The 12,836-nt window shown below is 33.1% G+C and overlaps 1 protein-coding gene across 3 annotated transcripts in view; it reads left to right on the top strand.

Annotated features, from left to right (window-relative positions):
* ULK4 (unc-51 like kinase 4) overlaps window positions 1-12,836 on the top strand; it is a 624,778-nt gene that overhangs the window by 15,508 nt on the left and 596,434 nt on the right. For all 3 annotated transcript variants that reach the window (XM_074272175.1, XM_074272174.1, XM_074272171.1), the window contains exons 4-7: window positions 1,121-1,260; window positions 4,654-4,813; window positions 7,684-7,785; window positions 9,405-9,488. In XM_074272175.1, the coding sequence (XP_074128276.1) occupies window positions 1,121-1,260; window positions 4,654-4,813; window positions 7,684-7,785; window positions 9,405-9,488 (486 nt within the window). The remainder of the gene's footprint in view (window positions 1-1,120; window positions 1,261-4,653; window positions 4,814-7,683; window positions 7,786-9,404; window positions 9,489-12,836) is intronic.

Genomic DNA, 12,836 nt, shown 5'->3' with positions numbered 1-12,836 from the left:
TTTCTTAAAGTTAAACAGGGTTTAAAGTTAATTCAGTTCTAATCTGACATCAGCACTGAAAAAATAGGTAATGGATAGAGGAATGAATATAGGTATAGGTGATTATCATTTCCTAAGGAAATTTAACCAAGGGAGATCACTTACCACAATGAAACTGAGTCTACAAACTATCTTAGCTTACAAATTACCTGTTTTTCTTTCTGCTCTGGAAGAGCGTGCATGAACTAGAGATAACAGATAATGCCAGTTTAAAATATATACTTCTATAAAATTTCATGAAAGAAAATGATGGAAGATTATGTATGTTACTGGCTCTCAAAAATACCAAGAAAACAAGTTCAAATAAAGATGGGAGCAAGATGCACTTCAGCCAGATTACCTTAGAACCATTTAAGGATAAGAGTGGAAGGAGAATAGCAAACAAAGTAATGAAAAGAATCTTCAGTCCTTATTTAAGAAACTTAGTTCTCTATGGGTCATAGAGGAAAGTTGGGAATAGAGGAGGATAACATTTGATTTTGCAAAGCAAAATCTTTCCTCCAAGTCTGATTTCTATCTATGGAAAAGCCTGTGGACTGGTTGTCAGAATAACGTTTTTAAATCAGTAAAAATAGAGAGTATTACAAAAGATATCAATTTCATTGAAATAAAGATGTAATTTTTTTTCTGATTTAAGTTTATTTATCCTCTTTAACCTTCAGGGATTCATGGTCCCCAGATTAAGAGCCTTTCTTCTAGCGTATAGTACCATAAGGAAAAGGATCCCAGCTACTTAGTAGTAGTAGATGACTGAGTCCTTCTTCAACAATTCTTTATAATGGAGCCTAGTCATATTTATTTAGCTACAAAGGTTATATATTAATAAATTACCCTTGTGGTTCCGTTAGGGGAAAATGACCTTTATTATTTCATATCTTAACATTTTGAAATAATATAAATGCATTTTTATCACATAGTATTGATCTGTGTATTAATATGTACACATGACTTGCTATTTTGTATTTAATTTTTGTAACAATTTTTTTATGTGAACTGTATTGAGAATCTATAAATGAAAGTTATTATTCTTCCATTCCTACTTCATTATTTACTGGGAATGATTCTTATAAATTTGTTATAGGTGGTTCTTTAGAACTGGTTATTGCTCAAGATGAACACCTTCCTGAAGATGTAGTAAGAGAATTTGGGATTGATTTGGTGACTGGATTACATCATATTCATAAACTTGGAATTCTCTTCTGTGATCTTTCTCCTGGAAAGGTAATTAAAACATTGTTTACTTTATAGCTTTTAAGCTAATATGCATTTTCTAATCATTTCTTGAAGATATTTTGCTAATGTAGGCTAAAATTTGGTACCTTAAGTCCTTGTAGAATACAGAAAGATACAAAATATAGAATATAGTAGGACATAGAAATTTCTTTGGATTAAAAGAATCTAAAATTAAATACAATGCTGTATGTTATTAGCTTCCTATTCAGATTGCTATTAAAACCTGAAGGAAATCCTTCCTTTCAGAGTTCCTTGAGTAGTTAACTTATATCTCTTACTATTTTTGCATTAAAGTCTTCTTTTTGAGATTATATCTTGGTCTTCCCTACTACCGTAGTAGCTTTTTATGGTCAGACTCTTTTTTCTTTGTTCATTTTTCTAGCTTATTTCTTGACTTTAAACTTTGTTAAATTTGGGTTCTGCTCATCTGAGGCTGAAGCATTGTCCTAACATTCAGGCTTTTTTTGTGCTGTTTTTAGAGCTAGTTCTGGGGTCCTGCAAGTTTTTTGATACTTTCAAGGTGGTATTATTCTAGGAGAGGTAAGATCACTGCTCTCCTGGTCTGTGCTCTGTAATTTATCAAGGAAAGGCCTGGTCTCCTACAGATGCATTAGAATTCCTCTCTGCTTTGATAGTATGACTGTTTTCTTGTGGTAGATCCCCAGTGCTTTTCTCTGACCTGCAACTATGACCCAGGATTGCATATGGTCAATAGAGTTGCCTGTCAGCTCCAGTGGTACCCAGTGCCAGTAAAAGGTTCCCTGTGATATCTTTCCGAGCAGTTAGCAAACCATCCTTCCTGTCTCTGGGCAAAGGGATTCCAAAGCTGCTGCCACCCCCACTGTATATATGGTCTCCAAGGGTTTTACCAAACTGCCACCTCAGTTTTGCAGACTTCTGCTTATCTCTTAAATTTTCTTATGCCAGAAAACATCTCACCCCAAGTTTTTGTTGGCTCTACCACTCCAAAATTTGATTTGAGGCATTAATTTAAAATTTGGAGGAGAATATTAGAACCCAGCTGGGTGACTGCCCCAATCTTCCATTTTGACTCCCTCAGCAGTTCCTAGGTAAACAAATTAATTTTCTTGTAAAGAATTCACTATTTAATTCCACATTGGAATTAATGCATCAACAAATGAAGAACATAAATGTTAAATTCTAATTTTCAATTTTGTGAGAGACTTTAAAAAAAATCCATATATATATATATATATATATAAAGACAAAATGATTTCCAGTGCAGTGAAACTTTCTAGCCTATGTCCTGTTTTATTTAGAATGGTGAAATCTGCATAAATAGTCAATGGATAATACTTTATGTGTATGCAAGTACCCAGGCAGAGATTTCGCTTATATAGTAAGTAAACAGTCATTGCTAAGTGACAAATAATAAGAATTGAACTCAGATTAGAAAAAATTAGGGAGTTCTCTTCAGAGGAGTTGATAATTGATAATTTATCATTTAAGGCATTGGTGAGTGTTTTTTAAAAAAGAGCTAGGATATCTTAGGGTGCTTTTGATGAAAGTTAAAATGGTTTTTTTGGATGATGGAGACCCCAGTAGATACTTTCACTTGAACATATCTGTTATTAGAATTTTGGGCACCTTAAATTATGGAATATTTGCTGAAGTTTAAAACTGCACATCTTTTGGTGGCTACACCAGGCTACCCCAGCAAAGAAGAGGAACACATTGACGATTTTTAAGTGTGACTTATGCTTTTCTTGTCTAAAAAGATCACCTTAACTGAAAACAAATGATATCTGTCATAAAATTGTTAATCCCCTGTATCTGAATTTAACATATTTTATGTTCCTCTATTCAATAACTAATTGAGTACAAGGCACTTTCTGTGTTTTTTTTTTTTTGGGGGGGATAACTTTCTTTTTCTTTTTTTTTCCATTTTTTATTGAAGTTTATATTTTCAAAACATATGCAAGGATAATTTTTCACCATTAACCCTTGCAAAACCTTGTGTTCCATCCCTCTCCCCACCTCCTCCCCTAGATGGAAAGTAAATCCAATATATGTTAAACATGGTAAAGAGATATGTAAATTCAATATAAGCATACATATTTATACAATTATCTTGCTGCACAAGAAAAATCAGATCAAAAAGTAAAAAATGAGGAGGAAAACAAAATTCAAGCAAACAAAAGAATGAAAATGCTATGTTATAATCCACACTCAATTCCCACAGACCTCTCTCTGGTGTAGATGGCTCTCTTCATCACAAGATCAGTGGAATTGAAGGCACTTTCTTAAATGTTTAAAAATTTTTTGGAAGCATTATATATTAGTTCCTATGTACACTTATACTTTCCTTATGAAATATAAAATAAATCCAAATTGATTAATTTTGAGATTCTTATTTCCTGATTTAGGGATCTGGGTGGCATAGTGTACTGGACTTAAAGTCAAGAAAATAAGACTTCCCATGTTTCCATGTGGTCTCTTACATTTACTAGTTGTGTGACCCTGGGCAAGTTGATTAACCCTATTTGCTCAGTTTCTCCATCTATAAAATGAATTGGAGAAGGAGAGGGCAAACTACTCTAGTATCTTTGCAAGAAAACTCCAAATGGGGTCACAAAAAATTGGGTATAACTGAAACAACTCAACACCAAGAAAAAAATTCTCTGATTTGGACATTCTTTGTTAATATACATAATTTAAACTACTTAAATTTGATTATATCTACCTTTTAAATGAAGGAAAATTCTTTTAAATAGGCATAGCATGCCAGTACACTCTTGCTGAGTTTTAATAAGCCCATAATTTCAATGTGTGTACCAGAGGTACCAGCACTATGAACTTCTGTGTATGTCATGGATACTTTGTTAATGTTGTTGCTCAGCTCTAGTGACTTTGAGTCAGTTTTTGTGTTTTAGCCCTGGAAATATAAGAAAGTAATTCCTGTTGGCATATAGAAGAGCACATCACGTTCTAGCTGCTCACATGGAGGGTGGGACTGGGCCCTCATTCCATCCTTAAGAAAACCCGAGAAATATTGTCTTTTGTGCTTCTATGCCTTCCAGTTTTGGGCTCTGGGAAATGAGCTACTTGACTATTTTATCTTTTTGTACTGAATTTTAAAAACTACTGAATTTATCCTATTCTCCCTCTGTTGCTTTTTTCCTTTTGAAGTAGTTTCAATGTGATTATTTGGTTTTTAACATTGTGCTAAAGTAAATGCTGAAAATATCAAGGGTTGTTACAAGTTGCTTCCTTTGTATACTTAATTGGGAACTCAGCACAACAGTGATACAAATTTAAATTAATTACATTTTTATCCCTTGAATGGCATAGAATATTTATAAAGAAAGTTTTGGTAGAGTTAGATTTATTTTTCAAGTTTGAATTTCTAAATTTTCATAGATCCTCTTGGAAGGACCTGGCACATTGAAATACAGTAACTTTAGTTTGGCCAAAGCAGAAGGTGAAAATTTAGAAGAATTCTTTGCTTTGGTGGCATCAGAAGAAGGTGGAGGTGATGGTGAAAACATACAGAGAAGGTGTATGAGAAGCAGAGTTAAAGGTATGTTATCTATAGAAATTTCTGAATAATTAATACATCATAGGGCACCACAATTATCTGTTGAATAACATGTATTGCCCATGGTTCTTGTTTTAAATATTTTTTGTTGTTCTGCTTTCTCAGTTGTTTTTTAAACTTTCATCTTGTTAAAGCTTTCATGAGTAACCTCTTAACTTGAAAGTGTGATTTTGCTCACTAGACACTAAGTTTACTACAGACTTCATGTGGAACATAATAGTATATCACATCTAGGAAGCTTTGGGAGCTCTGGACTAGATTTAGATCAGAGTGATCTAAATAGTGATCTTTAGACTGATCTAAAGATGAAAGAAATAAGAGTGATTTCATCTAGTTCTGGCAGATTTTCTAACATTGTGCTCATTGATTTCCCTTAAAGTCAACAAATATATTTTTTCCTCTCCATTCCCTCTGCTACTATCTTTCTCAACTTAGCTATTGCTTCCTCACTTTCTTTTTCTCTTCACATGTCTCCCATCTTAAAAAAGAAAACACAAAAAAGCCCTAATTAGATTCTACTATTCCTACTTTCTGTCTTTCCGTATCTCTCCTTGCCTTCTTGGCTAAAGTCCTTGTGAAAATCTTCTATAGCTGATGCACTTCCTTTCCTCCCACTCCTTCTGATCTCTTTCCAGGCTGGTTTCCAACCTCATCTTTCCATTGCAAATACTCTCGCCAAGTTACTGATGACCTTTTTTAATTGCCAAAACTAATAGCCTTGCCTGAGACCCCATCCTTCTGCAGCATTTGGCCCTGCAGGTCACCCTTTTCTCTTGAGTGCCTTCTCCTGTTGAGATTTATGTGATACTGCTTGCTCCCGACTCTTCTATCAGTCTGATCATTCTTTCTGATTTTCTTTTGCTGGTTCTTCATCCAGATCAGGTCCGCTAGCCAAGAATGTCTCCCCAAGGCTCTGCGCTAGGATCTCTTTTCTTTTCCCTCCATACTGTCTCACTTGGTGATCCAATTAGGTCCCCTGGGTTCTATTTTCATCTTCTCTATTCAGTTGATCCCCACATCTATATATCCATCTGCCATCTCCTTCCTGCTATATACAGCTCCACATTACTAACTGCTTTTGGACTATCAAGCTAGGTGTTTCCTATGTGTCTCAAACTCATTATATTCAAAATAGAACTCATTCTCTTTCCACCCTAGTCCTTCTGTCATCTCTATTATTATTGAGGGAACAATCATTCTCGATGATCTCTGTGTCATTCTTGGCTCTATTCTGACTAGACATAACATTATCAAATCTTGTTGTTTCCATTTTAACAGAATATCTCACATATATCCCCTTTTCTGTATTCATATAGACACTAACTTAATTCAAGCCTTCATAAACTTGCACCTTTGTCAGCCAAAGGCCTGCAGGTACAAAAAGGGAAGTGGATATTTTTAGATAGAAAAAATATGTAGGAAAAACTTAAATTAGGCATCTTATTTACATGTCCTCTAAGTAAAATCCCATTATAATGCAATGAGTTAGGATAAAAGTCAGTTTGTAAGATTTTTTTAAATAAAATTTTTTTAAAAATAAAATTTGCTAAATTGTTATAAGAATTTTTATTAAAAACATTTGATTAATTATGGAAGTTAAAATTAAAGTTTTTTTATTTTAAAAATAAAGGCGTTTTCTCTTTTTTATATTAATTAGTTTGAATACCATTAAGATATTAAAATTCAAAGTAACATTAAGAGGCATAAGCATCATTTAAATTTTTTTTGGTCGCTAATTTTCTTTGTAGACTTTTTCATCAAAACAGTCTGTATAAAAATGAGATTTTACTCTGTACTAATACATTTAGGATTTAATATGTGTGTTTATTCCACTAAATGCAAGGAAAGTCTTTGCACTGGTTTCTTAAAACTTTCTTTATTCTCTGGTATGTTTTGGTTTGATAGGCTTATTTACATATTTATAGAGTGTAATTATCTTTTGAATTCTCATTTTCCTAAGGCAAACATGTGCACTTTTGTAATTGTTTCAGGGAAAAAATATGGTAGGGTTTAGCCACTTCCATTATGTGCTATCTCCCTTATGAAAGAATTATAATGGCAACTGTGAGACTAGAAAATGCAGCAATATTATAATTGGGGAGGATAGATTTATCATCTCATTTTAGCTATAGCAATAAACCTTTAATGAACATCTGGATAGATAGGAAGTGGAGAAAGAAAACATACATTTATTATTTTGCTAAGAGTTATCCTTTTGGTAACTTAGTATAGTAGTGATTTCTTTAGTCTTCCTGGACCAATGACCAAGTACCCTTTGAGTTTACATAATGATTTACATGGTATCCTTAACGAACTTCAGTAATGTTCATGTGATTCAGAGTTAACTGTGCAACAAATGTCAGAAAGAGCAGAATTTTAGAACCAGGAAACAGAGAAAATGGTTTTCTGACTCTCAGGCTTTAAAGACTAGGTTTACTAGGGTCACTAGAGATAAAATGTGCTGGAACTTTATTGATGCTGTTTGGATTTACTCTGAAAAAGGTAGTTTTGTTGCATACTTGCTGGAGAAAATAAATGCATGTATTATATTGAGTTGCCTGTAGGTATAATTTTAGGTTTTCTCTGAACACTATGTTATTACCTTAGATGTGTTGTATCCCTTAATTACATGCAGCTAGTTGAAAGTCTGTTTTTATAATTATTAAGAAAAAAATCAAACTTTCCAGTTAGAATAAATATAAGTAACATTAATTTTCTCTAATTGAACAGTTATTCATTTGTCCTTTAGCCACTTTTTATTAATCTCATTCTCTCTCAAATAAATTAATTTGAGACTTAATAGAAAAGTTTGTGTTTAATTCTGTGTGCTGCTTTTTGTACTTGGACTTTAGGGTCTCCCATCTATACTGCTCCAGAAGTTATTAAGGGGATGGACTTCTCCATTGCAAGTGATCTATGGTCTTTGGGTTGTCTACTCTATGAAATGTTTTCAGGTAATTTATTTTTCTTTTAATTTCTATGGAAGAAAATTAATACGTGAATATTTGTAATGTTCTTTGTTGAGAGGCTGCTGCTAAGTTGAGAGAACATTTAATAATATCATTTGTTCAAATGTTCTGCCTTTAAGACAAATAGTTGACTTTTTTATTTGAATTACTTGAGTTTGATGAAAGTGATGGGATAATTTAGTAAGTTCAGGTACATTTGGAGTTTTCCTTCCTTCTTCTCTTTCTCCTCCTCCTCTTCCTACTTTCTCTTTCTTTCTTCCTCTCCCTCTCTTCCTTTTACCTTCTCCCCCTTTTTCTCTCTCTTTCTCTTCTCCTTTTTTCTCTCATGCTCTCCTCTCCTCACTTCTCTTCTCTTCCCCTCCATTCCTCTAGCATTTTAGCCAAGTATCCATGGGAAAGTCTCAGTGCCTGAGGTAATTCCCCAAAATTATAAAATATAGATAACTGAATGAAGTGACAAATTTAGATCCTCTCCTCCATATTCCTAAATTGTTATATAACTGGTCATCAGAGAGGGAATTGCATATTTATATATGTATATATATGTATTATTTATGATATATTGCATATATAAAAACAGGTATTGTTATTTGAAACCTTATAAAGTTACTCTGTGTACCCCATGATATATGTGACTTGCAAATAAAGAATATTTTGACCTGTAGAGTTTTTATATATATATATATATATATATATATATATATATATATATATATATATATATATATATATATATATATATATGTTTTTTTTTAGAAAATACATTTTGAAATCCAAAAATCCAAAAATAAAGGTTGTTTTCATGTTACAGAGAAAAAATAAGATTAAGTTTTAAAAACCTTATGTAAAATTGTTAATTTTAAAGTTATAAATGAAAATAAGAATGTGACTAGAGAGAGGGGATCATGGTCGTTGAATGATATAGTTGTAAGAAGCTTTCTTTAGTGGTCAACTGGTTCTGACATGTGAATGTCATCCAAAGGTGACCTGTTCCATTTTTGTATGTCAGTTAGGAAGTTTTTCATTTTTTTGAGTCAAAATCTGCCTTTTTTAGTTTTTCCTCATTGGTTCTTGTTCTGTCCTTTGGGACCAAGCAGAATCATTATAATTCCTCTTCCCTTCTCATAGTTGAGCACTACTGTTAAGGCAACCCTTACTTTTTTTTCTCTCCTAAACCAAATGTTCTCTTCTCCAGGCTAAACTTCTCTAATTTCTTCTACTGATTCTTCTACTGATTCCAGTCCTCCCGTTATAGCGGGTGCCCTTTCTTGGATGAGCCTCAGCTTATTGATATCCTTCTTAAAAATAATGGTGTACTTTAGAGGTGGTCTAATCAGGATAGGCAGTCAGTCAGTAAACATTTATTAAGCACCTACTGAACTAAGTAAGCTCTGAGGAAACAAACCCAAGATTATATAAAAAAGATGGCCTTTGCCTTCCAGCAGCTTACATTCTAAAAGGAATTAGTTTAACAATGTAACTATTAACTTATTTGAATATTATATTTTTAAAGTAAAAAAAAAAAGTTGATCTCCATCTCAAAATATATTGTTTGTTGATACCAAAATATTACCTAATTTTGCAAGTGAATTTGTCATTTTTAGGAAGACCTCCATTCTTCTCAGAAAGCTTTTCTGACTTAGTGGAACAGATTTTATATCAAGATCTTTTGCCACCTACACCAAAAGGTAAATTATTTCATGTTACATGTGTTTAATTACTATTTTTTGCATTTCTTATACATTCTAATTCTTATTTGGTTTCACAATTTTAAAAAATAAATTAATTTTCATTGTAGTTCATTTTTCATATATTTGCTGTAGCATTACGTCTTTTTATTTTTATTTATTTATTTTTTTATTATAGCTTTTTAGTTACAAGATATTTGCATGGGTAATTTTACAGCACTGACAATTGCCAAGCCTTTTGTTCCAATTTTTTCCCTCCTTCCCCTCACCCTCCTCCCCCAGATGTCAGGTTGACCAATACATGTTACATATGTTAAAGTATAAATTAAATACAATATATGTATACATGTCCAAACAGTTATTTTTCTGTAGAAAAATAATTGGACTTTGAAATAGGGTATGATTAGCCTGTGAAGGAAATCCAAAATGCAGGTGGACAAAAATAGGGGTATTGGGAATTCTATGTAGTGGTTCATAGTCATCTCCCAGAGTTCTTTCTCTGGGTGTATCTGGTTCAGTTCATTACTACTCTGTTGGAACTGATTTGGTTCACCTCATTGTTGAAGAGAGCCACGTCCATCAGTATTGATCATCATATAGTATTGTTGTTGAAGTATATAATGATCTCCTGGTCCTGCTCATTTCACTCAATAGCAATTCATGTAAGTCTCTCCAGGCCTTCCAAAAGCATCCTGTTGGTCATTTCTTACAGAACAATAATATTCCATAATATTCATATACCACAATTTATTCAGCCATTCTCCAATTCATGGGCATCCACTCAGTTTCCAGTTTCTACCCACTACAAAGAGGGCTGCCACAAACATTCATTACAAATCTTTTTAATATTCCAAGGTAGTGAAATAGGAAAAATTTATTTTAATAGTACAACTTAATGTTTTTTAAAGGTTTTTTTTGGCCATTGGTTGAAAACTGCAGAAAATATTTGAAGTTCTTATAACCAAAGTGATATTTAAAATGTCAGTTTTACCTAGGATATTTCTGTGATCTATGTTCAATTCTTATATGAACATTTCCAAATTGAATTAGAACAATGGAAAATAAGGGAATTAGTTAGACTCATAAGATTGTTTAATATAGATTTATCTATATTGGAGCCCCATTCTTTCCTGATGTGCCAAGGAAGCCTTTCTTGTGATTTAATTATCATTATCATCAGCTGGTATATGCTAAGGGTATGTTTGCATATGGTACTATGTAAGATCAAGGTAGAGACATGGAGCTTTTTCTGTAAAGGCTATATAATGGTATATGGAACATTGCAGGATTATACGTTAAGAAGCTTGAGTTTGATAACTAGAAATGAAGAGGTGATCATAGTTGGTAATATGCTGCATTGGACCAGAATATTATGAATCTTTTTAGCCTGTATCTTTGGAGTGCAGAGTCAAAGACATCTATGGCTTTTGACAGTGAGGAAATCTACCAGTTCTTTGATCATCTCATCTGTTCCTTTTGCGGCGTACTCAGGAACATGAGATGCCCACTTGTTAGGATACTAATCTATTTTTTAGGTTAATTTTGTGGAGAGAGACTTATTTGTGGCTCATCTTAATACATATTTATAAATATGAATTTTTTAAAAGCTACAAATTTTTAAATGTAATTGTATCCCATGGCTTAGTTAAACTCAAGAAGTGCTATGTGATATATTGCAAAGAAAACCAGGCTCAGGTTAAGGAGACCCAAATTCAACTTCCCCTTCTCACATACATATGGCCTTGTGGCACTGAATATGTCAGTGTCCCAGGAAAATCTCTTAGGCTCTTAGTTATGATATAACTGCTGTTCTGCATTGGGAGAGGAAGTTTGTTCACAAAATCACAAGCCAAAAAAACTCCAAATACTCCTGCCCAAAACTCTAGGCCAATTTTAGTCTTAGGGAGCTGCTCCCCAGATCATGTTTTGGGCTAATTTTGCCTCCAGTTTTCTCTAGGAACCTCCAAAGGTTGCTTGTGTCTAATTTTTTTTTCCTGAGGCAATTGGGGTTAAGTGACTTGCCCAGCTAGAAAGTGATAAGTATCTGAGCTCATATTTGAATTCAGGTCCTCCTGACTTCAGGGCTGGTGCTCCATCCACTGTGCCACCTAGCAGCCCCTTGTGTCTAATTCTTTATAGATGTGCTTCTTCAGCAGAATGCATTATTATAGGATCATGAATTTATATAGAATTATTGACTTAAAACTGGAAAGAATATAAGTCCTTGTAGGATAGATTGTCATGTCTGTATGAACATCACATCGTTTTACAATAGTAAGTGTTTAATGAGTATTTATTGAAACGAATTGAATTAAATGTGGGTAAAAATTCCCATGCAAGCAAGCATTCAGGGTAATAACTTTTATTATTCATATTAGTCCATAAATAGAGGATACAATTATATTCCCCCCCAGTCAATTCCGACTTCTCCCTTGGATTCTATGCAGTGTCTCAAACTCTTAGTGCCTTTTTCTAGTATGGACTGGCTTGAAAACGAAATTGAACTAAAGGTTTCTCCTCATGTCATACTGCTACTATATGAGTAGTTCATAGTAATAGTAGTGAAGAAGTGAAGTAATGAAAGCAAAGTTCACTTTTTCTCTTCCTGGACCTTCTCCATGAAGCTCCTCCAGCTGTTGCACTATATACATGATTCTTTTTTTTTTTTTTTTTTTAAAGAGACTGATATTGTCTCTTCCTTCTCCTTCTTTGCTTCCAACACCTTTCAGTATGAGTCCCAGAATGCTAGCAACCTAATATTGTTGATTAGTTCCCTTTCCTCTTTAGCTTTACCTTCTCATTGGTTAAGACCACATACAACTATAATGAATTCTTATTATAACTCCTGGTGATAGGGAGTTGTGAAGAGATATTGGAGACTTATTGGGACTTGGGTTTACCCTTATTTTTTATGGAGTCAGTAACTTCTATTTGGTTTATTTTAATATCAGAGAATATGTTGTTTAGGTAGGTTTTATAGCTCTTGTGCCAAGTTGTCATGTTGTTATTCCTTTTCCAATTCTTTTTTTTCCCATAAATCTAATTTCTTTTCCATTTTCCCCAAACATTTATAAAAATGTCTTAAAACTCTTAAAAAAATTATTGCTTTAACTATTCCAGAAACTTCAAGTGAACCTTTGCTGTACTTGTGTTTTTCTTTAAGATTTTGACTATAGATATTTTAGAGTAGTTTTCTTCTGTTTTATCTTGAACATCTCTGTCAACCTAATATATTTTAATAATAGGATTTTTTTTGTTATTTACTCATTCTATAAATCTTTTTCTTTATTTCAAACAATGTTAGGGGATGGGCAGTAGGCTGATCCTATTGCTGAATTCTTGGGATAG

Source organism: Sminthopsis crassicaudata, chromosome 5, assembly GCF_048593235.1.
Source record: "Sminthopsis crassicaudata isolate SCR6 chromosome 5, ASM4859323v1, whole genome shotgun sequence".
Lineage (NCBI taxonomy): Eukaryota > Metazoa > Chordata > Mammalia > Dasyuromorphia > Dasyuridae > Sminthopsis > Sminthopsis crassicaudata.
This window is presented reverse-complemented; position numbering and strand designations above follow the sequence as displayed.